We start from the raw sequence: 25,969 nt of genomic DNA, 5'->3' as shown, positions 1-25,969 counted from the left end.
GGGAAAACTGCGACTTTCCCCACTTTGCACGTAAGTCCCAATGAGTTACTTCTTGGCTTTCCAATATGGTAGCCACTAGCTACATGAGTCTACTGAACACCTGAAATGTGGCTATCTAAATTAAGATATGTGTTAAGTATGAAATATATATGGAATTTTGAAGACTTTAGTACAAAAAAATTTTTATTATCTCATTAATACTTTCTATAGTGATCACATGTAGAAACTGTAACATCTGGAATATACTGGGTAAATAAAATACATTATTAATCTCCACAGAAAGTTATACACAAATGTTCAGAGAAGCATTATTCATAATAGCTAAAAAAAGGAAACCCAAATGTCAATCAACTGATGAATGGATAAACAAAATTTGGTATATTCAGACAACGGACTATTATATGTCCAAAAAAGGAATGAAGTACTGACAAGTTACAAGATGGATGAGCCTTGAAAACATTATGTTAAGTGAAAGAAGCCAGACACCAAAGGCTACATGTTGTATGATTCCATTTATATGTAATGTCCAGAAAAGGAAAATCCATAGCAACTAAAAGATTAGTGGTTTTGAGTTAAAACCACTAATTAATTAATGGTTTTAATTAAATTAAATGGTTTTAATGGTTTTAATTTAATTAAAATTATTTTGCTATATGAATTAAATCTCAATAAAGCTGTTATTTTTTTAAATTTATTTCACCTGTTTCTCTATTTGGAAGTGTTTGTTTTGATTTTTTTTACTTTTTGAATGTGGCTGCTAGAAAAAACTTAAGTTACACCCTTTGGCTCACATTACATCTCTACTGGACAGCACTGTTCTAGAGAGCTTATGGTGGGGGGTGATACCCTGGATATTTTGAGCTCTCAGTTTTACCTCTATTTTTCTTACACTCTCCATTTTTCCCAATTTGCCAGCCTGCTTCAAGTATCACCATACTTCAGGGCCAACTTATACACTAAGATCAGTCATCTTAAAACACTAGATTCCCTTCTCCCCTGTCAGTGTTACTCTACTATAGTATGCAGACTGTTACTGGTCTAATAAGATGAGGAGTTTGTGTAAGAACATAAAATCAACTAAGACCCTAAGCACATTGCTCAGTTCATCGGACATTTTCTGATGAAGGAAGCAGTACACTAATTTACATTCTGGTGCAAGTTCTTTCTCCCCTTGCAGAGCACTGCTGTAGTAGACAACTGTCATATCCATGGCTGCCCCATCATTTTTTAGTCTTTCTACATTTAAAGACATTCCATTTTATGAGTTTCAGCTCTCCAAAACAGAATTCAAACACAAATTCCCAGTCTCGCTTGAAACCAGAATGCAAGCACGTCACCTAAGGCTCTCCAATTAGACACACACAAATGCAACTTCAGTTCAGAATTGAGCAGTGTAAAGAAACAAGGTTCCATTCTTGCTGCTGTAAGGCTTTCAGTAGCTTCCCAGTGGTTAGTCCAGTTCCTGAAGCAGAAACAGCATCAGTGAAAGTAGCAATAGCTTCATATGCTCCTCGGCACCAGAGAAAACAGTCTTTCCTGTCAGGCCAGCTCTGTGGCAGCTTTTAGCCAGAGACAGCAGTGATTCTCAAAGTGTGCTTCTGAGACCACAGAATCACTATCACCTGGGAACATGTTAAAAGTGCAAATTCTCAGACCCCATCCCAGACCATCTTGATTCAGAAATTCTGGGTGTGAGGCCCAGAAATGTGCTTTAATAAGCTCTTGAGATGCATGCTAGAGTTTGAGAACCAATGGCCTACAATCTGTCTCCCTGCTTTCTCAATGACTCTGTAAACTACTTCACATCTTCTCAAAAATTCCTTTTATGCTTAAACCAGACAAAATGTTTTGTTTGCAACAAAAAACACTAAGTGAAACATACCATATTGTCACTCCCATCACCATTCTCTTAAAAACTGCTCATAGAATGCTAGACACTGATTAAAAGAAAAAATCCACAAAGGTTAACATTGGTTAGAAGATAGAAAAAACTCTAGAAAATCTGCTTATAATCAACCCTGTTGATTTATTTCATGACAGTACGTGGAGGCACACACTGACTTCCTTCCGAAGGATACCAGTATGGAAAGGCCAGGGAGGGAGGGAGAGAAACTTCAGTTTCTTGAAACTGTAACAAACACTACCCAGCAGGGGTGATCAAGGCTAGCATCAACACAGATAACACTGATAAGCCACGCTGATAGTATGCATCCTTGATATGAGGCAACAAAAGTGGCACTTTACCTGTGTGGTCTTCTCCCCAAAACCCACAAACCCAGTCTATACATGAGAAAAACATCAGCCAGATCCCAACCGACGGACAGTCTAAAAATACCGGATCAGTGCTTCTTAAAACTGACTAGGTCATCAAAAAGTCAGAGAAACTGTCACAGTCCAGAGGAGCCAAAGTACACATGGCGACTAAATGTAATGTGGTGTCTAGATAGTATCTAGAAACAGAAAAAGTTTGTTAAGAAAAAACTAAGGCTTTGCAGCCAATTAAGCCAACCATGCTCTTTTCTCCGTGGGGGCCCGGTGTGCAATGGCTGCAAACAGCAGCCTCCTCTGTAGTGTATGCAGCCTGTTGCCTGTATGGGTTGCCCTAAGAGACCCTGGAAACAGCCCTTTCCAGTGAACGTTCGTGACTGGCGTGCTGTCCCCAATCTAGGCTCCAGACAGGTATGCATGGTGCCTTTGGAAAGCCCCAGGCACAGTGGCCAGGGTCCACATAGGCCAAGTCATAATGTCCACCCACACCAAGCTGCAGAACAAGGAGCATGTGACTGAGGCCCTACGCAGGGCCAAGCTGAAGTTCTCTGGCTGCCAGAAGATCCACATCTCCAAGAAGTGGGGATTTACTAAGTTTAAACAGATGAATTTGAAAATATGGTGGCAGAAAAGTGGCTCATCCCAGATGGCTGTGGGGTCAAATACATCCCTAATCGTGGCCCCTGGACAAATAGCGGGCCCTGGACTCATGAGAGCCTTGGCACTGTCCCCTCCTTACTCACGCCCACAAATAAATTCTACTTTTCTGCCAAAAAAGAAAAAGCTAAGGAAATCTGAATAAAGCAGGGACTTCAGTTAAGAGTAATGTGTCAATATTAGTTCATTAATTTTGACAAATGTACTATACTAATACATCATGTTTTTAACAAGGAATCCTGGATGTGCAGTATATGAAAACTCTGTCCTATCTTTCCAACTTTTCCATAAGTCTAAAACCATTTTAAAATAAAGTGTTTTTTTTTTAAGCTATTGGCTAAACTCTGAATCATTTTCAAATTCAAATAAATAAATACCTTTACTAAAGCTGTTACCAGAGGTCTGGCACTGTTCACCACGCATCAAAGAGCAACTAGCCCTCCACATACCATCCCCACCACACCGCTCCACCTCCAAAAGAGCCTTCAAGCTTAATAGAAATGAAAACCTCATGCATTTGAATGCTTACCTGAGTAGACTTCCCTTCCCATCTGACTTACTATTATACTCTATAAGATCCAATTTTATCTCCTAACAAACTTAGTTTTGCTTAGAGTCAGAGAACAAAGGATATAGAGAAAGCAGAGTTTAGAGATTAGTGCAGTTCGTTGAAAAGCCCCATAGGTGAGAAACAAATCCCACAGACTGGATGACTGGGTCACAGAGAAAAAATAAAAAATAAAACAATGACTAGAACTGAACTGGAATTTGGTTACATTTAAAGTAAAAGCAAACAAACCTAATTTTTAAAAATTCAGCAGCACTGGGGAAGTCACCAGTATATAGCTTGGTCCCAAAACTAATGTTCATACTAAGTCATTGATAAAAGATTCAGTGATATCCAGTGTACTCTGTTTAAGAAAACAAGGTAAAAGTGTAATTTATTTCAGAAAAATTGCTAAGAAAAATACATGCTATGCCCCTAGCACCTAGAATGTGGTCTCTAAATACTGTTTCCCACAAAAAGTAACCAGGGTTCCTTGGAAAAAACTCTGATTCCCGGCCTGGGGCAGGAAGTATACAAGATAAACCTGGAACATCTTGGCACCTACTGGGGTTTTATCAAAGGACTTCCCTTTGTAACAAAGGAGTCGACTTAAAGGATTTAATGGCCAAAGATGAGATAATCTGAGCATCAGTGTGGTAGGCTGAACCAACCCTTCCCCTCAGATGTATTAATTTCCTAATCACCAAACGTATAAATATTACCTTATACAGTAAAAGATATAATTAAGTTAAGGATCTTGAAAAGAGTAGTTTATCCTGGACTATCCAGTGGGCCATAAATGCAATCATATCTACCCTTATAAGAAACAGGAGTTCCTCAGCAGACACAAAGAGGACTATGTAATGTGATAACAGAAGCAGAAGCTGGAGTGAGGAAGCCAAGGAATGCCAGCAGCCACCAGAAGCAGGAAGAGGCAAGGAACAGATGCTCCCCTAGAACCTCTGGAAGGAGTACAGACCTGCTGACACTTGATTTCAGCCCAGTGATACTGATTCTGGACGTCTGGCCTCCTCAACTGTGAGAGAATAAACTTCTGTTGTTTTAAGCCACCCAGTTATGGTAATTTGTTGGAGCAGCCATAGTAAACTAATATAATCAGTAACTACAATGAAGTAAAACATATACATTTTTTTTTTTTGCTGTACACGGGCCTCTCACTGTTGTGGCCTCTCCTGTTGCGGAGCACAGGCTCCGGACGCGCAGGCCCAGCGGCCATGGCTCACGGGCCCAGCCGCTCCGTGGCATGTGGGATCTTCCCGGACCGGGGCACGAACTCGTGTCCCCTGCATCGGCAGGCGGACTCTCAACCACTGTGCCACCAGGGAAGCCCAAAACATATACATTATTTAAATCCATGTGTTCTTGATGATATACGAAGGAAAAAAAACCCTGATTAGTTACCTTTGAAGGGTTCTAGGCAACCAAGTCATTATTTTGAAAACTGGTAACCAAAGAGAAAAGTAGTAAGCATTTATTCTCCATTTCCTACACCATAAGGTAGCAAAATATACAAGGAGAATTTTTCTTTACAGAACTATTCCAGCTAATAACTTGCTATTTTACAAATCCTAATGAATGGAGAAATCTAGGCAATGATCAACAGTCCTAACATCTCAAAGAGACAACCAGACATTATGAGCCTCCTGATAGAGGTACACTCTACCACTTTGAAATATTCTTTTAAAAAGCAAAACAAAACCACCACAAAAAAATATAACACATAAAACCATATTTCAAACAAACAAAAACCTGGACCTAATCACTACTTTAGATCAAACTACCAATTTAGAGGAAACACAGAAGGCACAAGAATATGGAGACCAACACAACATGGGTGCAATTAGGAAATTCCAGGTGTGAACAATCTACAGGGTGGATTTCTTCAACAAATTGTAAGGGAAAAAAACAGACAGGACACACCAACCAATCTTAAGGATAGCTTTTATTTTGGATCCTGATTTGAACAGTTTTTTTTTTTAAGTTGAGACAACTGAGGAAATTTCAACACTGACTAGATATTCAGAAACACTAAAGAATTAGTTACTGTTTTTAGGAGATATAGTAGTATTGCATTTTATGTTTACATACATACTAAAATGTTTCCAAATGAAATCATCTAATGTCTGAGTTTTGCTATTAAAAAATCCAGGAGGGGGGACCTCCCTGGTGGTGCAGTGGTTAAGAATCTGCCTGCCAATGGAGGGGAGCCGTGTCCCACGTGCCACAGATCTTCCCGGACCAGGGATTGAACACGGGTCCCCTCCATTGGCAGGCAGATTCTTAACCACTGCAATGGAGGGGACCCGTGTTCAATCCCTGGTCCGGGAAGATTCCACATGCCACAGAGCAGCTAAGTCTGTAAGCCACAACTACTGGAGCCCGCAAGCCACAACTACTGAAGCCCGCACGCCTAGAGCCCGTGCTCCACAACAAGAGAAGCCACCGCAATGAGAAGCCCGTGCACCGCAACGAAGAGTAGCCCCTGCACAACCAACTAGAGAAAGCCCACGTGCAGTAACAAAGACCCAATGCAGCCAAAAGTAAATAAATTAATTAATTAAAAAACAAAAAAACAACAACAAAAAAAATCCAGGAGGGAAGGTGGGGAGGGCTATAGGGAAACAAGACCCGCCATGCATTGATAATCATGATACACAGAGAGAGGGTGGTGGGTCTACATACTAAACTCTTTACTTTTCAAGTGTTTAAAAAATTCCATATAAAAGACTAAGTTTGCTTTTTTTTTTTAAAGTCTTACCATTTCTGTGTTTGAGGGCTTAAGTCTAAATCAGCTGAAAAATAATGTACCCGTAAAACCATCCCTCCACCATTCTATATAAAGGGGCATTATACATATTCACACATACAATTCACAGTGGAGAACTATTAATTAAAAATTTAATTACTTCTGGTTACCAAATTCCTTTAATATAAAATGAAAATTTGCTCAGAATATTCTGAAGATTTTTTTTTGAAGATTTTTTTTTTATCGTTTACATAGGAACAAGTCAAGCCTAACACAACATATGATACCTCTTGGAACCATGTTTGATTATACTGTAAAACAAATCAAATTCCCTATGTACATACTGTCCTTCATTGTAACATGGAAAACCTAAAATGTAGATGTAATTTCTTATCTCCCTACACTTGTGTTATAAAAAGGCTACAATATAACCACACAGCTGATATTAGAAGTTATTTATCAGAAAAGAAGTTCTTCATAAATAAATAATAAAAAGACAAGCATTTTATTTTATTTATAAGGGATGTTGAATGCATTATTTATGAGCCTTTCAGAAATATCAAAGTCATACATAGAAAGGCATCAGAATTTTGATAAATAGTTATCCTAAGTGTGGATGAAGAAGATTAATTATATGTCCCTGAAGGGGAAATGAGAAACCAGTAGGTAAAAAAATTTCCAGGAGAGAGCGCTGATGTTAATGACATGGGGAGGAGGGTGAGGGGGTGTCTCTCAAAGCTAGAAAAAAGAAATAAATAACAGGAGCTAACAGTTAAGTATCCCCTATTCATCAGGTATTATATGGGAAGCTGTACAGCATAATAGTTGAAAGCACAGGCTCTGAATCCCCGCTCTGCCACTTATAAACTGGTTCCTTCTCTCTACCTGTAAAAATGGGGACTAGAATAGTACTACCTTCTAGGGTTGTAGCAAGGATTATATAATTTACATATAGCTCTTAGGCAAGTTATTTTATACACTGGCTCATTAAATTTTCAAAACAAACCATAAAGTAGGCATACCATCCCCAGTTATAGGTGAGAAAACATTCTGAGAAATTAAGTAAAATGCCTATTGTTGCACCGCTAGGAAGTGGCAGAGCTGGGTTCAAACACTGACCTGCCATGGCCTAGAAAGATTTCCCTGTGACTATAAGTATTTAATAGTGATTAATATAGGACTTATAAACAAGTGTAATACCACCTTCTAGGGGTGGCTCTTTTATTTAGTCCCACGTTAATTTACACGTTGAAATATATATACTTAATTATAAGTTATTTTCCTTCACACTAAAGGCATTATACTGTTAGGGTTTGTTTTTTTTTAAGTCATTTGTATAACTTTATCAGAATGGTATCAGTGCATTCTAAAGCATTTTGTTATAAACCAGTGGTTCTCAACTGGAGGTGATTTTGCTTCCCAGAGGATATCTGGCAATGTCTGGAGACATTTTTGGTTGTCACAACCGGGGGTGGGGTCGGGGGGCGGGGGTGCGTGGGTAAGGGTACTGGCATCTAGTGGGTAGGGGCCAAAGATGCTGCTTATTTAACATCCTACAATGTACAGGACAGTCATACACAACAAAGAATAATACAGTGCAAAATGTCAATAGTGACAAAGGTAAGAAATCTGTTATAAACTGATAGGAAGGGTTGAGAACTTCAGATACAAAGTGACACACTAGAAGACAGGTTAAAAAGTCCCTTCCAAAAGGAAACCATAAACAAAACGAAAAGACAACCTATGGAATGGGAGTAAATATTTGCAAACGATACAACTGACAAGGGCTTAGTTTCCAAAATATACAAACAGCTCAAACAACTCAACAACAAAAAACGAACAACCCAATCGAAAAATGGGCAAAAGAACTAAATAGTTATTTCTCCAAAGAAGACATACAGATGGCCAAAAGGCACATGAAAAGATGCTCAACATCACTAATTATTAGAGAAACACGAATCAAACCTACAATGAGGTACCACCTCACACTGGTCAGAATAGCCATCATTAAAAAGTCTACAAATAACAAATGCTGGAGAGGGTGTGGAGAAAAGGGAACCCTCCTACTGTTGGTGGGAATGTAAGTTGGTGCAGCCACTACGGAAAACAGTATGGAAGTTCCTCAAAAAACTAAAAACATCAGGGGCTTCCCTGGTGGTGCAGTGGTTAAGAATCCGCCCGTCAATGTAGGGGTCATGGGTTCAAGCCCTGGTCCAGGAAGATCCCACATGCCATGGAGCAACTAAGCCCATGTGCCACAACTACTGAGACTGCACTCTAGAGCCCACAAGCCACAACTACTGAGCCCGCATGCCACAACTACCGAAGGCTGTGAGCCTAGAGCCTGTGCTCCGCAACAAGCCACTGCAATGAGAAGCCCACTCACCGCCACTAAAGAAAGCCCACGTGCAGCAACAAAGACCCAAAAATAAAATAGATAAATTAATTAATTTAATAAAAACAAAGCTTTCATATGATCCAGCAATCCCACTCCTGGGCATATATCCGGACAAAACTAAAATTGAAAAAAATACATACACCCCTATGCTCATAGCAGCACTTTTCACAATAGCCAAGGCATGGAAACAACCTAAATGTCCATCAACAGATGAATGGACCAAGATGTGGTACATATACAATGGAATACTACTCAGCCATTAACAAAAATGAAATAATGCTATTTGCAGCAACATGGATGCAACTATAGATTATCATGCTAAGTGAAGTTAAGTCAGAAAGAGAAAGACAAATACCATATGATATCACTTACACATGGAATCTAAAACATGACACAAATGAACTTACCTATGAAACAGAAACAGACTCACAGACACAGAGGACAGACTTGTGGTTGCCAAGGGGAAGCAGGGTGGGAGATGCATGGATTGGGAGTTTGGGGTTAGCAGATGCAAACTATCATATATAGAACTGATAAACAACAAGGTCCCACTGTAGAGTACAAGGAACTATATTCAATATCCTGTGATAAACCATAATGGGGGACTTCCCTGGTGGCACAATGGTTAAGACTCTGTGCTCCCAATGCAGGGGCCTGGGTTTGATCCCTGGTCAGGGAACTAGATCCCATACGCATGCCACAACTGAGTTCGCATGCCACAGCTAAGGAGCCCACGTGTGGCAACTAAGGAGCTGGCGAGCCACAACTAAAGAGCCCGCCTACCACAACTAAGACCCAATGCAACCAAATAAATAAATATTTTTTTAAAAACCATAATGGGAAAGAATATGAAAAAGAATATATATACATGAATCACTTTGCTGTATAGCAGAAATTGACACAACACTGTAAATCAACTATACTTCAATTTTAAAAAAAAGTCCCTTCTAATCCTAAAATTCTGTCCCCTTACCATACCTGATTAAAACAAATCCAGGGTATGTTTCAAGACAGATAACTATGTAGTAATCGACAGCAAAAGTCTTAAAATTCTGTATACTTTTCAACCAAGCAATTTCACTGCCAAAAATATATCCTAAAGAAGTAATAATGATGAGTATGCATGAAGATTTAATTGCAGGAACTCCCTGGTGGCGCTGTGGTTAAGAATCCACCTGCCAATGCAGGGGACACAGGATTGATCCCTGGTCCAGGAAGATCCCACATGCCACAGAGCAACTAAGCCCACATGCCACAACTACTGAGCCCACGTGCTGCAACTACTGAACCTCACACCCCCAGAGCCCATGCTCCGCAACAAGAGAAAGCACCACAAATGAGAAACCTGTGCACCTCAATGAAAGAGTAGCCCCTGCTCACCGCAACTAGAGAAAGCCCACGTGCAGCAACGAAGACCCAACACAGCCAAAAAAAAAAAAAAAAAGATTTAATTGCAAGAATGTTGACTTCTTTAAAGCATCAGAATTCCAAAACGTCAGAAACAAGCAAATGTCTAACAACAGAAAAATGACCCCCCAAATTATGAGGAATCTATACAAGTTTCAAGATAAAACCTTTTCGAAAGAGACCGTAACAAATTCTATCAAATCTACAAGGAATAAATATATCCTATGCTATTTAAACTGTCTTCAGCATAATAAAAGATGGAATGTTTCCGAATTTATTTTACTAGACTAGTATAATCAAGGCACCAAAACCCAAGGTAGTACCAAAATGTAAAACTATAGGCCAATCTCAGTTATGAATGTAATTTTGCAAAAAAAAAAAGTTAAAACATTAGCAAACCTAATCTAGATACATACTAGAACAATCCATCACAAACAAGCTGAGTTTACCTCAGGTATACAAAATCTGTCCCAACATTAGGAAATCCATTAATCAATTCTGTTAGAGATCAAAAAGACCTGAAATAATCTCAATGAATTACAAAGAAAAGGAAAAAAAGTAAAGCAATGAAAAAGAAAACAGCTATGAGAAACAAAGAATGCCCAATATATGGATGATCCATGTGCCTAAAACAGAAAACCCAACAAAGAGAAGAAAATACTAAAAGAAAAAAGAAAAACACTAAAAGATTTAAAGGAATAAATACTCCCAAGATGAAATCAGAAGTGAATCTGCAAGTAAAAAATAATAAAGATGTGAGCAAACAGGCTCACACTGGAGGAAAACAGAAAATAGAAGGAGGACTTCCCTGGTGATCCAGCAGTTAAGACTCTGTGCTCCCAATGCAGGGCACCCAGGTTTGAGCCCTGGTCAGGGAACTAGATCCGCATGCCACAACTAAAGATCCCGTGTGCCACAACTAAAGATCCCGCATGCTGCAACTAAGACCCAGCGCAGCCAAATAAATAAATATTTTTTAAAAAGAAAGAAAAAAAATAGAAGGAACTTGGACATCCTTGAACAACTGAACCAACCTTGGAATGCTTTACTTCTAAACTTGTTACACACAAAAAAACCCTTTACTTGTTTAAGCCACTAGGGATTGGATTTCCAATTGCTATGAGAGGTATTCTTGATACAAAAGAATACATCAAAATGTATATATATCAGAAGTATCAAAATTTAAATGTACATAAATCCTTATTAGTTGTTTCAAAGGTTATTAAGATAAGTATTTGCATAAATATTTAGAGATATATGTAGCAGGATGTTTACTACAGTGTTAACTGCAATGGGAAAAAAATTTAAATATATACCAAGAGAGATCTAGTTAATCATGTTATGGAATCCATACAATGGATTACTATGCAGTCATTAACAATAACATTACTTAATTTAAGTGGAAACAACACCCTATAAAAATATTAGAATTTTCATTGAACTTTTAAAAGGGTTTTTTTCATATATTTTAATATACATATAGTGACTTCCCTGGTGGCCCAGTGGTAAAGAATCCACCTTCCAATGCAGGGGACGTGAGTTCAATCCCTGGTCGGGGAGCTAGGATCCCACACACCATGGGGCAACTAAGCTCACGTGCCACAACTACTGAGCTCACACACCTTCGCTAGAGAGCCCACGTGCCACAAACTACAGAGCCCACATGCTCTGGAGGCCACGCACAACTAGAGAAGAGAAAACCCACACGCCACAACTAGAGAAGCCTGCATGCTGCAACGAAAGATCCCGCATACCTCAACGAAGATCCCGCATACTGCAGCTAAGACCCAATGCAACCCAAAAAATAAAAAATAAATAATTAATATACATATAAAAACCCTGGAAAGATAACATATCAATAAGTGAATGGATATTATCTTTGGGTAATTTTTTTAGGCTTTTCTGCATTTTCTAAATTGTTTACAATAGGTAGTATTAATTTTATCTAAAATTATAAAATAACTGCTTACAGAAAATGAATGACTTAATAAAAGATGTGGAGGTCCTAACCTGACAAACAGCTCATACAGAAACAACTTAAAAATTCAAATGATATTGAAAAAAAAAAAAAGGCCAACAATTTCAGAAAAAAACAAAAAACGAAGAAAGTATAAGTGGATATCTAATTGATACTGAGATAAAGCAGGTCTTTGAAGGTATCAAAGCATTATCAAGTTTGTTCAAAAGAATTCTTAGGCTTCTCTATACCATGCATTAGCAATAAGAGAAAGAATAAACTTGGACAATATCTGTAACAAATAAAAGACAAAGGCCAATGTCCATGAAATAAAGATATTTATAAATTAATAAGAAAATGGCAAAGGACATGAAGAGGCAATGCACAAAGAAAACAAATGGTCAATACATTTTTTAAAGCCTAATCACACCCACCAAAATGGTATCTTATTGCTGTTATAGGCTGCATTTAGAAACTTAAAACAGCAATAAGATACCACTTTGCCTATGCTACTGGTAATAATTAAGTCTATACTTAATGTTAACAAGGGTGAGGTGACGCTAAAAGACATCAGCACTAATGGTAGAAATGTAAACTAGAACGAGATATCTGGAAAGCAATTTAGCAATATATAAATATATCAAAACCTCATATTTTTTGATCCAGAACTCTCTGGGAAATAATCAAAGATGACATCAAAGACTAATGTCCAAAGATGTCTCCTGTAGAATTATTTACTAATAGCAAGATCTTACAAATAATCAAATAGGCAGTAATAGGAAAATAATTAAGTTATTTTTATAACTTAATGTCTAACAAATATATGATAAATTAACCTTTTAAAACCAACGTTTTTTGAAAAGCTTACAACACAGAAATATTTTACATCATAATTAAAATAAAAATAGCAGAATACAAAACCACATGTGCAATATGATCAACTGGTTAAAAATTTTATTTGTTGATATAAAACATGGCCAGAAATACACTAAAATGACAAAATATTCCAAAGGATAGAATTATAAGTCCAGTTTTCTTTATACTTTCTTTGTACTTTATGGTTTAAAAAGCACACACACACACACAACTTGGGTTTTTGTTTTAACTTTGCCCCTTTTTTAATGATCTGAGAGTTTACTTAAATAAAACTAACCTGAGAGATAGTGGGTGGAATTTAAATAGTCATGGGAACCTGGATCCTGAGCAATTTACTAAACTTTCATTTCCTCATTGTGAAATAGGGATAATACCAACCTTAAAGAATTCAGAGGATTAAATAATTAATGCACTTAAAGTGCTTTATGGCACTCTAAAGATGCTTGTTAAAGATACACCTTTCTCCTTAGTTTATAACTAAATCAATGAGGGTTTTTTTAAGGTCTTTTTTTTGGGGGGGGAAGGGGGCAGTAGAGGGGAGCATGGTGGGCAGACTTAATGTGATCATTCCAAATTTTATCTGAATGAGTAAATACCTAAGAATAGTTCAGGAAAATTCTAGAAAATAAATAATGAAGGGTTCCTGGCTCTTTAAAATACTAAAACATTAGAAAGTAGGGAAAAAAGTCATTTTAACTATGGGTATAACACCAGAACAGATAAATCAATCAAACACAATACTATTCAGAAACGGACTCAGGTATTCCTGGATATTTAGCATATAATAAATGGTGGCATTTCAAAATCAATTGAGAAAAATGGATTAATCACTACATGGTGCAATAATATCTGGCTAGCCATTTGAAAATAAACAGTAGTAAAAGCTAGATTCCTATCTCAGCCTTTACATCAAAATAAATTCCAAAGTGATCAAACATTTACAAGTAAATACTAGAAGGTAACATAGACAAAGAGGTAGAAGGAAACCTAGAAGCCATTAAGGAAAAAACTGATAAAACCCATATGCCAAAACATCTCAAAATTAAAAAACAAAATGGGGGAAATTTTTGCTACACACATGATAAAGAGGTCAACTTCCCCATATGCAAATAATTTCTTAAATCAAGGAGCTATAAGTTCTCTTATACCCTGATGGTAAGCCTGTAAATTGTCCAACCTTTCTGAAAAAGAATTTGACATTTGCCATTAAATTTTTAAATGTTTACTTATTTATTTTGGCTGCGCCGGGTCTTAGTTGCAGCACACGAGATCTTTAGTTATGGCATTTGGACTCTTGAGGCATGCATGCAGGATCTAGTTCCCTGAGCAGGGATCGAAGCCAGACCCCCTACATTGGGAGAGTGGAGTCTTAGCCACTGGACCACCAGAGAAGTCCTGCCATTAAATTTTTAAACGTTCATATTCTTTGACTCAGTAATTTTGGTTCAAGGAACTTATAACACAAAAACACTCACATGAGCCTGTGAAGACAGGTACAAGGATATTAGCTGAAGTTTTATAATAACGGCACAAATATTCATCAATGGGGACTTACTTTAAAAAATTATAGCGTATCTGTATTATGCAGCCACAAAAATGATCTATTTCAAAAATGATGACATTATCTATATCAAAAACAAAGTAAAGAAAAAGGAAGGTTGAGAAGAGCGTATATAGCAGGATTCCACTTTTAAATCATCAGAATACACATTTCTTTTTAAAAAACCAGAAAAATATCTACCAGACCCTTATCAGTGTTTATCTCTGAGGGGTGAGCTTATGAGCTTATATAGACTTTTCCCTTCATATTATACATTTATAAATTTTTAACAAACATTTGTTATTTTTGACACAAAAAAATCTTTTAATTTAGAAATTTAAAATCACATCCATGAAAGAATACACAAATATATAAATGGAACAGAACGGTGAGCCTAGGAATAGATCCACGAATATAGTAGACTGATCTGTGACAAAGAAGGTCAGGCAATACAATGGAGAAAGGACAGTCTTTTCAACAAATGATGGTGCTGGAACAACTGGATATCCACATGCAAAAATGAAAGAAAAAAATCTAGCTACAGACTTTACACCCTTTACAAAAAAAATAACTCAAAATGAGTCACAGACCTAAATGTAAAATGCAAAACTATGAAACTCCTAAAGTGAAACATAGTAGAAAATCTAGATGACCTTGGGTTATGGCAATGACTTTTCAGATACTGCAACCAAAGGCATGATCTATGAAAGAAATAATTATAAGTTGGATTTCATTAAATTTAAAACTTCTGTTTGTGAAAAACACTGTCAAGGGCAAAGACAAGCCACAGATTTGGAGAAAATACTTGCAAAAGACATATGTGATAAAGTCCAGTTATCCAAAATATACAATGCACTCTTAAAACTAAACAATAAGAAAATTAACAACCTCATCAAAAGTTAAGCAAAAATTCTGAACAGACACCTCACAAAAGAAGATATACAGATAGTGAATAACCTCAACATCATCTGTCTTTAGGGAACTGCAAATTAAAACAATGAGATACCACTACACATCTACTATAATGGCTAAAATCCAAAACACAGACACTTGCCGAATGCTGGAAAAAGTGGAACAACAGGAATGCTCATTTGTGGCTGGTGGGAATGCAAAATGGTACAGCCACTTCAACATACTCTTACCATATAATCCAGCAATCACACTCCTTAATATTTAGCCAAATGAGTGGAAAACTTAGATCCACACAGAAATCTGCATTATAGTAATTTACTCATAACTGCTAAAACTTGGAAGCAATCATGAGGTCCTTCAATAACTGAATAACTGGTACATCTAGACAATGAAATATTAATCAGTGCTAAAAAAAGAAATGGGCTACCAAGCCACAAAAAGACATGAAGAAACCTTAAATGTATATTACTAAGTAAAAGAAGCCAATATGAAAAAGGCTACATAACTGTATGATTCCAACTATATAACATTCTGGAAAAGGGAGAAACCATGGAGACAGTAAAAAGATCAGTGTTTACCAAGCGTTCAGGGGAAAAGAGGGATGAGGAGGTAGAACACGGCATTTCTAAGGCAGTGAAACTGTTCTATATGATATTACAATGGTCAATGGATAGATGCATTGCATGTTTGTCCAAACCCACAGAAGGTACAACACCAAGAGTGAACACTAATGTAAGTGATGGACTTTGGACGATAATGAGGTGCAGGTTCATCGATTGTTTAAAAATGTACCACACTGGTGTGGAATGTTGATGTTCGGGGAGTCTGACAGGGAGGGGGTATAAGGAAACTCTCTGTACTTTCTGTTCAATTTTGCTATGAAAATAAAACTACTCTAATTTAAAAAAATACACAACACAGTGCAAGGCATAGAACACCTCAATAAATCACAGCTTCCATTTTATTATGAACTCATATGATACAGAGAAATAAAACAAATTTGAGGGAACGTTAGCATGCGTCAAAAAGAGTTGAGAGTTTTGATCAAAAAAGAACATCTTTGCTGTTTGTTGCACGAGTCACATAGATTCCATGTCTGGAATATTCCACTAATATTAGGGACACCATTTTAGGAAGAGCACTAGCAAACTACATGGTATTAGAACATCTGGCTAGCCAAGCAAAAGAAGCTGCAAAGAATGGAGAGGGTACAGAACCCTCACATGAGGAACTGCCAAGATGGAAGCAAGCTCTTTAACTATCTGAAGACCCTTTGTGTGGAAGAGAAAATAGACTAATTTTGACTCATTCACGAGGCCAGAACCATGGTGTAGAAGTTGTAGGGAAGTGATTTCAGCCCAACAAAGTTAAGAATTTACTAATACAGTTACCACAAAAAGTGGCCATGTTCTAGGAAGACTGGATTTCATCTGTCAGGAGTAAATGCAGAACAAATTTTTGCAGTAGAGATGGATCTAACCTGTTAATGGCCCTTCTGTAACTGTCTACTGAGGCTTACTAGGTTCACAATAAAATGAAAGACAGAAGTAGTGTCAGGCAGACTCTATTCCATAGTAGCTAAGAAAGCTGGGAATATAAGATCTAGATGGCGGAGGGGGGAGGCCAGGTGGGCAGCAGCAGTTTATTTATAAATAATAAATATAGCAGGAGCTTAGAGAAAGCAATCAAGTAGACATCAATTTGGGACTAAATGGTAACTATCAAGTTTGTATTGATTTTTCATACACTTAACCAATGGAATAGTAACCCACATCATGGTTCCCCCACCCCCACCCCATTGGACTTCCCACAACAAGGACCCAGTCATACCCTGTACTTATTATTCTAACAGCCTTTCTCAACCCAGGTTCCATGACAGAGTTAAATCCTAATGCCCAAGGTATTCAATATACATAATGAATTAACTTCTCTCCTGTGCATCTAAAATGGTACTGGTTATATCACCTTTAGGATAACTGGGAACATATACAAATTATTTTCTGTGTTCTGTGCTTAAGATGAGGAACCCAGCCAAGTATAAACAATCTCATCTGTAATAAAGGTTGCAAAACAACAACTTCCATGAGGACAGGCACCTTGTCTACCCTGTTCGTAGTTCATACTCAAATCATATATGTTGAATAAATGAATAAAAGAATGGAGACTACACTTATATTTAGTCAGTTTCTCTTCTACCTCAAGAGTTTTCTCTACCTTTCTTTCTCACACATTCTTTCCTTTTTCCCTTCTGTTTTGGAGGATGAGATCCCTGTCTCTCCTCCTGACACTCAAGCTCTTGATGCGTCTTATCTGCTCTTAATTCCTCAGAGATCTAGTCCATATTTATTTTCTCCTTGATAACTTCAGGTTCTCCCTTCTCAGGGGCAGTTCCTCCAGCATCTACAATTATTGAAAAATAAATAATTATCAAGGAAGTCTCAGGACCTCCCTGGTGGTCCAGTGGTTAAGACTCCAGGCTCCCAATGCAGGGGGCCCGGGTTCGGAATCGGATCCCGCATGCCACAAGTAAGAGCCCACATGCCACAACTAAAAAATCCCGCATGCGGCAACCAAGATCCCACGTGCCGCAACGAACACCCAGCGCAGCCAAATAAGTAAATATTTAAAAAAAAGAAAAAGTCTCATGCGTTCTGACTGTAATCAAGTTACATCCATTCTATAATTCCTTTTTAGCAATGTCATAATGACGCAGCTAGAGAAAGTTCATTCTACATAAACAGAAGCAGCAACCAGAAGACAGGTGACAACCCCACTCTTCTACTAAATTCTACTTTTAGCTCTGCTACAAGGCACGTCACTTCTGCTTCTTTAGTCCTTAATTTCCTGATCTCTAAAATGATCTCTAAATGATCATCTCTAAAATTTTAGAGATCTCTAAAATCTCTCTAGTCTTTAAGATTCTTTTCAGGGATATGTCTCTATATCTACTACTCTCTATAGGTTAAATACATCTGCAGTGAGTAAAAGTAATGGTGAGGCAAATTTCCACTTAATTAAAGGATAACCAAAACATTAGAACTAGTCAAAACTAGGATGTCGTGAGTTCCTTCTCTCTCCAGAGGCATTCAAACAGAAATTAGTCTACCACTTGGAAGAGATTCAAGTATCTAATGAGAAAACTGAACAAAGGCACCTTCCTTCATAGCTCTCCCTGTTCTACTTGTAGTAAGTTTCCCCTGTGATCCAACAGAGAACTATCTACTATCACTAGGCACCTGCTCATTTCACATTAGTGTGCCTAAGGCCCATTCCCTCCACTAGATCATAAAATTCCTGAAATCAGAACTATATCTCGTTCATTTCCACAGCCCTTCCGCATTACCTGGCACAGCTGTCCTACACAAAAATAAACAGAATTGTTTACTAAATATTCCTATGAAGACTAAACTCAATGTAATGACTGATTATACAAAAAGAGCACATGAAATTTCACTGAATAAAAACCTAGTATATGATGTACTCAAGATATTTTAGAAATCAGAGCCCTTAAGAGTCAAAGGCAGTTCCATCCACAGGTAGTCAGGTAAGACATACAAATTAAAGGATTATTACACAATCCCAGGCTACTGTGTGCTGGGACAGACTGTGTTAGTCTGTGTTAGTGAGACTGTGTTAGTCAGACTGTGGGGTAAGCTCAGGGCTTTTGTGTTTCTGATCAAGTTTAGTAGTTGGGAGATTTATCAAGTAATAATAAACAACCCAAATATATGGATTATTGAATAAATGGTATTAAAACAATTGGCTTGGGCTTCCCTGGTGGCACAGTGGCTAAGAATCCACCTGCCAATGCAGGGGACACGGGTTCGAGCTCTGATCCAGGAAGATCCCACATGCCGCGGAGCAACTAAGCCCGTGCACCACAACTACTGAGCCTGCGCTCTAGAGCCCGCGAGCCACAACTACTGAAGCCGGAGTGCCTAGAGCCCGTTTTCCACAACGAGAAGCCACCGCAATGAGAAGCCCGCGCACCGCAACGAAGAGTAGCCCCCACTCGCCTCAACCAGAGAAAGCCCGTGCGCAGCAACGAAGACCCAACATGGCCAAAAATAAATAAATAAAATAAATATTTTTTTTTTAAAAAATTGGCTTTATCCACTTGGAAGAAAAATAAAGTTAGAACACTATATCACATCAAAAATAAATTCCAGATGCAGGCAGCTTCCCCCAGCAAGCCAGAAAGCAGCTTTCCAGGAAGTTCTACAGACGTGGTCCCTCAATGATCACTGCCCTTCAGAGGGCCACAGCTGTACCCTCTCCAACAAAGTCTGGATTTCAGTTCTGGGAGCAGCCTCTTGAAGATTTGTTCCTTCCCTAGGTGCTCTGCCTTAGCCTTGAGGCAGTAGCTGCTCCCTGTATCTACTATTCCTGTATTCTTTAGGGTTTTTTTTTTTCCCTTAGGTAATCTCCTGTTTAGTTAATAATTCTTTATATTAAACTTTACCTGTTAAATTTAAAAATAAATTCCAGATGGTCTAAAGTACTAAATATATGAAACTATGAAAGTGGTGAAAATGAGATGTTTTCATTGTTGCTGGGTTTTTTGGTTGTTTTTTGTTTTTTTAATAAAAAGAGGTCTTCCTAAGAAACCCAGAAACCATTAATTTTTTAAAATGGTCAAAGGACTTCCCTGGTGGCGCAGTGGTTAAGACTCCATGCTCCCAATGCAGGGGGCCCGGGTTCAATCCCTGGCCGAGGAACTAGATCCCACATGCATGCCACAACTAAGGAGCCCACGAGCTGCAACTAAGGAGCCCACATGCCACAACTAAGACCTGGAACAACCAAATAAAAATAAATATTTTTTTAAAAAGTGATCAGGTCTACATAAAAATTAAAGCTTTCTGCACAACAAAAGAAAAAATAAATATATATAATTATCAGGGAAGTACAAATTAAAAAGCCATCATTTTACCTACTTGATTAAAACCGTTGAGTGGCTTCCCTTAGAGCTCTAACACTAAAGCCAACTCAGGCCAGCCTATACCTATTTGACCCTCTCATCATCTCTACCCAGGCACACTGACCTTTCTTCAGTCATCTTACTCATCCTGCTTCTTCCAAAAAGGGACTCCTGCTCATCCACTGGATCTCAGCTCTAGGACCATTTCTTCAGAAACCTTTCCTGGACTAACTAAATGGGTCAAATTCCTCAATTACAGCATTGTGTACCTCTCACAGGTGCTCAGCCCAAAAACCTCCTAATGATCCTTGACTACCTCTCTCTTTTGCATCCCATACCTAATCCAAATCCTGTTGGCCATGCCTTCGAAATATAACCTCCACCAATGCACCCTGGTCTCAGCCTCATCATCTTTTTCCTGGATTAATGCCTCCCTTGCCTTCCTTTACTCTACTGCCAATCTACCAACCAGAGTGGTTTGTTGTTTTTTTTTTTTAATGTTATGTCAGATCACATCACTCCTCTGCTCAAAACATTTTTAATGATTCCCCATAGTGAAAGCCAATCTTTGCAATGCTTCTAGAGCCCAGAAGACCTGCCACCACCCCATTACCTTTCACCTCATATTCTACTACTCTCTTCTCCCTTCCTCTCCCACCTCCTTCCACCCACTGCCCCAATAATTTCATTCTAGCCACACTGACCTCCATGCCATCCCTCAAACATGCCACACACATTCCTTCCCTAAGGCATTTGCAAGAATTGATCCCTATGTCTGGAACACTCTTCCTCCAGATATCCTCATATTACCTCTTCTATCACCTTCAAGTCTCTGGTCAAATGTCATCTATGCAATAAGGCTACTCTGACCACCCTATTTAAAACCAGCCTATCCCCATTCCTTTTACCCTGCTCTATTTTTTCTTTTTTCCATAGCACTTATCACCTAACAATCCTTATGTTTTGCTTATGTTTGTTGTTTAATATCTGTTTCTCCCACACTAGGGCAAGGTTATTTATTATCTGTGTTGCCCACTGATGTATTCCAAATATCTAGAATTGTGCCTGGCCAGTAGTACACGCTCATATTTGTTGAGCAGTTTTGTACTTGTCTGTGGGATTATCTAATTAACGGCCTTCTGATTCACTACCTAGGAACAGGGACTGGGTTTGGGTTTCTTCGTCATTTTATTTCCTAGGGCCTAGCATAAGGCTTGGCCTAGACTAGGCACACAAACATTTGTTAACTGAAGAATACCTTTTTTTTTTTTTTTTTTGTCTATCGGAAGATACAAATTTAAAACAACTGACATTATCCAGGGTTTGTAAAAGTGTAGAGGAAATCCACCCTCTCATATACTATTGGCAGGTATGTAAATTGATACTTTTTGAGAGTAAGCTAGCAATGGTTATTAAAGTTTAATTCACTCAGAGCTCATGCCCTTTAATTCACAGTCTTACAGAAGTAAAAGCAAAAGTACCTGAAAAATATGTACAAGAATATTTATTACAGAACTGCTTATAATGAAAAAATTAAAACATCAATAAAGATATAGGCAAATAAATCATGTGTGGTACATGCGTATGACAGAACATTCTTTAACAAGAATGAGGTCGATCTATAACATTGAACTGGAAAGTAGTCCACGATCTAGTAAACAGATCGAGGGCTCTGGCATCAGGTGACCTGGATTTGAATCCTGGCTCCCCTCACTTCTAGCTATGTAACTCTAGGCACTTTCAACTTCTCTGTGCTTCAGTTTCCTCATCAATAAAACAGGAACAATATTATAATAGTACCCACCTCACTGATAAGAAGATTTCCTGAAATAATGCACGCAGTGTCTATAGCATATTATATGGCCACATAACCATTTACAAGTATATGATAATTATAGCTAACACTTATAAGCAAAATAGACAAGTTGCAGACCTATGTATGTAAAGCACGTCCATTTCAGGGGGAAAAGGTAGCATGTCTGTGTTAACTATAGAAAAAAGTCAAGAAGGATAGAAAACTTAATACTGGTTTCCTTTGGGAGATGGGAGGAGACACACTTCTTAATAGCCATACTTTTTTAATGGAAGGATTTTAGAATACAGTGTTTTTAAATAAAAAGGAAATGAAGTAAAATCAGAGCAAATGCTTCTAAGATAGAGTTTAACTTAGATTTAAAAATATTAAAATTTTAAAAATTTTACGTTCTATATAGTCTTTGAATTATCAAGGTAAAATGAAATAATAAGCTGAAATTTTTTTGACTATTAAAGTTACCTTTGTTCTAAACGAGTAAACTAAGATGCATGATCAAAAAAATAGTTTTCGAAAAACTTACAAAAGAAAAAATTAAAGAGAATTAAAAGAAAATTATTACATTTTACCCTGTCGATTTACACACAAATGAATTCTTTTCTTAATCTACGATATCTCCATGAAAAATAAACCTATGTCAAAGAAGGAAAAGAAAACAATGTCAACGTAAAATAAAACTGCCTCTAAAATGGGATACCTGGGAATTCCCTGGATGTCCAGTGGTTAGGACTCTGCGCTCTAACTGCCGAGGGCCTGGGTTCAATCCCTGGTCAGGGAACTAAGAGCACACAAGCCACGCAGCGCAGCCAAATAAATAAATGGGATAAAAGCTAGATTAAAGTCAAAAAAGTAAAGTTATCTTTTACTGCCAGTTTAACTCAAAAGAATTCTGCAATTGTTTGGTTTTTTTGTTTTTGTTTTTTTTTAATATCAGCAGGGCTAGGAAATTCAAGCATGCTTAAAGCTAAAGTGTTAAGAAGTGATCTATGTTAAGTTCAGCCAAAGAGAAAAATTAAATCCCCAAGATGAACTTCTAAGAAGACACTGATACAAAACGTTCAAATACACCGAATTCTCTCTCCTTCTGTAAACAGTAGCTGTGGCTGCTCATTTACTACATTAACTGAAAATAAATACTGCAATCTATGCAAACTAAATCTCATCCCACGGTCACAGGATTTGAAAAACAGGGAATAAACCTGTACTAAGAATACAAGATTTCCTAAAGCTAATTTTTCCTAGCCTCCTTCAAGTGCTTAGTCACTTCTGCCTATTTACAAGGAAGACCATTTCACGTCTAGAAACAGGCAGGGAATTTTGATTCCAGACTGTCATGTCACCTGAGCCGTCCTAGACGTTTGTTTCCATGCAACTCAAGAGAAGGCAGCTGCCAGCTAAGCATACCTACCACTCCAGATCAGAACCAGAAGCCACTGGGGCTCTCTCTATTCTGCCTCTGTCTGCAAAAACAAAGAGGTGTTTGTGGAAACGGGAAGTTTTCTTCCCTGACACCAAATGCAAAAGGTGAGGATTAAAATGTAGCCTGAAAACATCCCTGTTTCCTCTAACAGTCCACCAGAAATGCTTCCCTTCTGTTCTACTGAAACAGAAACAGCAACCAGATTCTTACACAACTCCAGATGTGGGTACCAGACATGTCTCCTTAGGCAACTAACAAAACCTAAAACTAGAGGCAAAAAGGCCTTGGAACACACTTCCAAGAAAGCAGCTAGCATTAAAATCTGATAACGTTGTTTCAGGTTCCTCAAAGGCAACAAAAGAGAGTAAGGTCTTCATGAAAGATTATTTTAAGAGACAATCCTAGGCAAAGGCAGGTTTTTAAGCACCTACCATGGGCCCAGCACCAAATCCCGACATTCCACTCACACAAGATTCTAAGCACACACGCTGATTACAGAAATACACCTGAAAGAACTCTCTCGCCCAGATACAGCAGTACCTTGCCAAGGACCAGGCACAGTCTTTCCAAACATAACTCCAGGTAGTAAAACCTGGAACCACGTGGTCAATCTCCGAAGCAGAGCTTAAGCCAATTTCCCAGAAGGTCATGAAGGACTGACAACCACCTGGGACTAATTAGGATGGGGCTCTTTTTCCTTCCTTGGATATAAGTGCTATAAAAGACACGCTTCCTTTACTTCACCATTCTCCTCATTATTTCCAAAAAACGCCTTAATAATACTAACCCGTTTACATAATACATGTTGCCTCCTTTCTAAGTAAAATATAAAGGCTCGAATTAACCTCTTTTCATGAGAATACTCAACTTCAAAAAGGCTAAGAAACCTGCATAGTGCTTGTTAGTGAAGGCTCCAGGTCCTGCAGACGCCCAGGCCCCAGCACTTACCATTAAGCCACAATGCCTCTCAAGGAACGCTACTAAATCCAGCTACTGATCCCAACCAGTTTCACGCCACAAAACTGAGCTCAAAGCGCTCAGTGGCATGGATGGGGGGCGGGGCGTGGGGAGGGCACATCACCACTACCTAAGCAATTTTTTTTTTCTTTAACGAATATAGCACATGTTCCTGATTTCCATCCTCCCCACGGGCAGAACCCACGTGCCGGCCCCACCGCTACCCACAGCAGCTCCCTCTCCACGCTCCCCAGCTTCTGCCTGGTCCCCAGCAGCCCCCTCACGCCCCTCCCTCCACCCCCACCCCAGCCAGGGCTAAAGCCGGCACCTCCCGCCCCCTCCCCAGCGACGGCCGCCCAGGCCCCCGCACCGCCCTCGCGCGCAGCCGGCGCCGGAACCCGCGCGCTCCCGCCTCCGCCCGGCAGGGTCACCCCCGGGGCCTGCGCGCGCCCTTCCCGCCGCCCGAAGGTCTCCCCGCGACGCCGGCGCCGGGCAGGCCGCGCCCGCCGCGCCTGCCATGGTGGGCGACTCACCGTCAGGCTGAGGAGCCGGGCCCGGCTGCGCCATGGCCGGGCGGCCGGCCTCGGGGAGCGGGGATGGGCGGGGAAGCGGCGTCCCGGGCTCCCACAGGCTCAGCTGGCGGAGGAGGCGTCGACCGAGCCGCCGCCGCCGCCGCCCAGGGAGGAACCGCTAAGGCTGGAGCCGCCGGCGCCGCCACAGCCGCGGGCAGAGACGGACCCGAGCGCCGACCTCCGCCTCCTCATCCTGACAGCGGGAAATAAGCAGCGCGCAGGCGCGGGGGGATGGGGCGGCACGTGACGTCCCCCTGAGGGAAGGGGCGGGGCTTCGCGAGGGGTTGGGGAGCGCGGCGCGAGGGGGAGGCTGAAGGAGGAGCGGAGCGGGCTGTGGGAGCGCGGCGGGTAGGGTGGGGTGGAGGAGGGGGAGGCTGAATAGGGAAGGAGGGGGAGAGGGAAGAGAAGGAGAGTGGCGGCGGGGAAGGCCCGGCCTTGTGCAGGGGCCGCTCCGGGCCCTCCGCCCCAGCACAGAGGCAAAGAAAGAATACTAATGAAAAGAAGGGCGAGAGAGTAGGCTAGTAGTGGCTGGCAAATCCAGCCACTGTCTGTTGTAGCTGTGTGACCTTGGGCGAGTCACTTAACCTCTTTGAACCTCACAGCCTTCGTCTGCAATAATGGCTATTAAAAGTTTAAATGAAGTGAAGTGTGCGGAACTGTGTCTGACGTCCTTTCCATTAAGCACCTATATAGGATGTGACTTTTAAGTTCCAGGTACCGTGATAGGTGCTGGGGATACTGCCAGACACAGTTCCTGCACCCGTGAGGGGAGAGGGGAGATAGGCAGACAATACCGCCCTTACACCTGTGCATAGGCACCATACATTAGAGGCGCACCTCTACCCCAGCTCTGTCCAAATTCCTTCCACAGGTTCTAGGGGACATGCCCACATGGTGTCTGTGTCTCTCCTTCAGGACCAAGTTCTGGGAACTTGTGACCCCAGAATTCCCTCCCCA

At 39.7% G+C, this 25,969-nt stretch overlaps 1 protein-coding gene and 1 non-coding gene across 3 annotated transcripts in view; one reads left to right on the top strand and one right to left on the bottom strand.

The window, feature by feature from the left end:
• The window catches only part of RABEP1 (rabaptin, RAB GTPase binding effector protein 1), a 98,028-nt gene extending 72,838 nt beyond the window's left edge, over positions 1–25,190 (bottom strand). The window contains exon 1 of one of the 2 annotated variants that reach the window (XM_022596082.2): positions 24,974–25,190. In XM_022596082.2, coding sequence (XP_022451790.1) covers positions 24,974–25,007 — 34 coding nt within the window. In that variant the 5' untranslated portion in view covers positions 25,008–25,190. The remainder of the gene's footprint in view (positions 1–24,973) is intronic. The other variant, XM_022596080.2, reaches the window with a different exon arrangement.
• Positions 2,490–2,624, top strand: LOC115803618 (small nucleolar RNA SNORA70). The gene has a single exon (XR_004024374.1). It is a non-coding gene; the product is annotated as a small nucleolar RNA SNORA70 (small nucleolar RNA).
• Positions 25,191–25,969: the final 779 nt, after the last annotated feature.

Source organism: Delphinapterus leucas, chromosome 19 (assembly GCF_059928025.1).
Source record: "Delphinapterus leucas isolate spDelLeu-1000000601 "Yukka" chromosome 19, BTC_Dleu_Yukka2, whole genome shotgun sequence".
In the NCBI taxonomy this organism is placed as follows: Eukaryota; Metazoa; Chordata; class Mammalia; order Artiodactyla; family Monodontidae; genus Delphinapterus; species Delphinapterus leucas.
The sequence above is the reverse complement of the archived record's forward strand: the minus strand, read 5'-3'. Positions and strand labels throughout refer to the sequence as shown.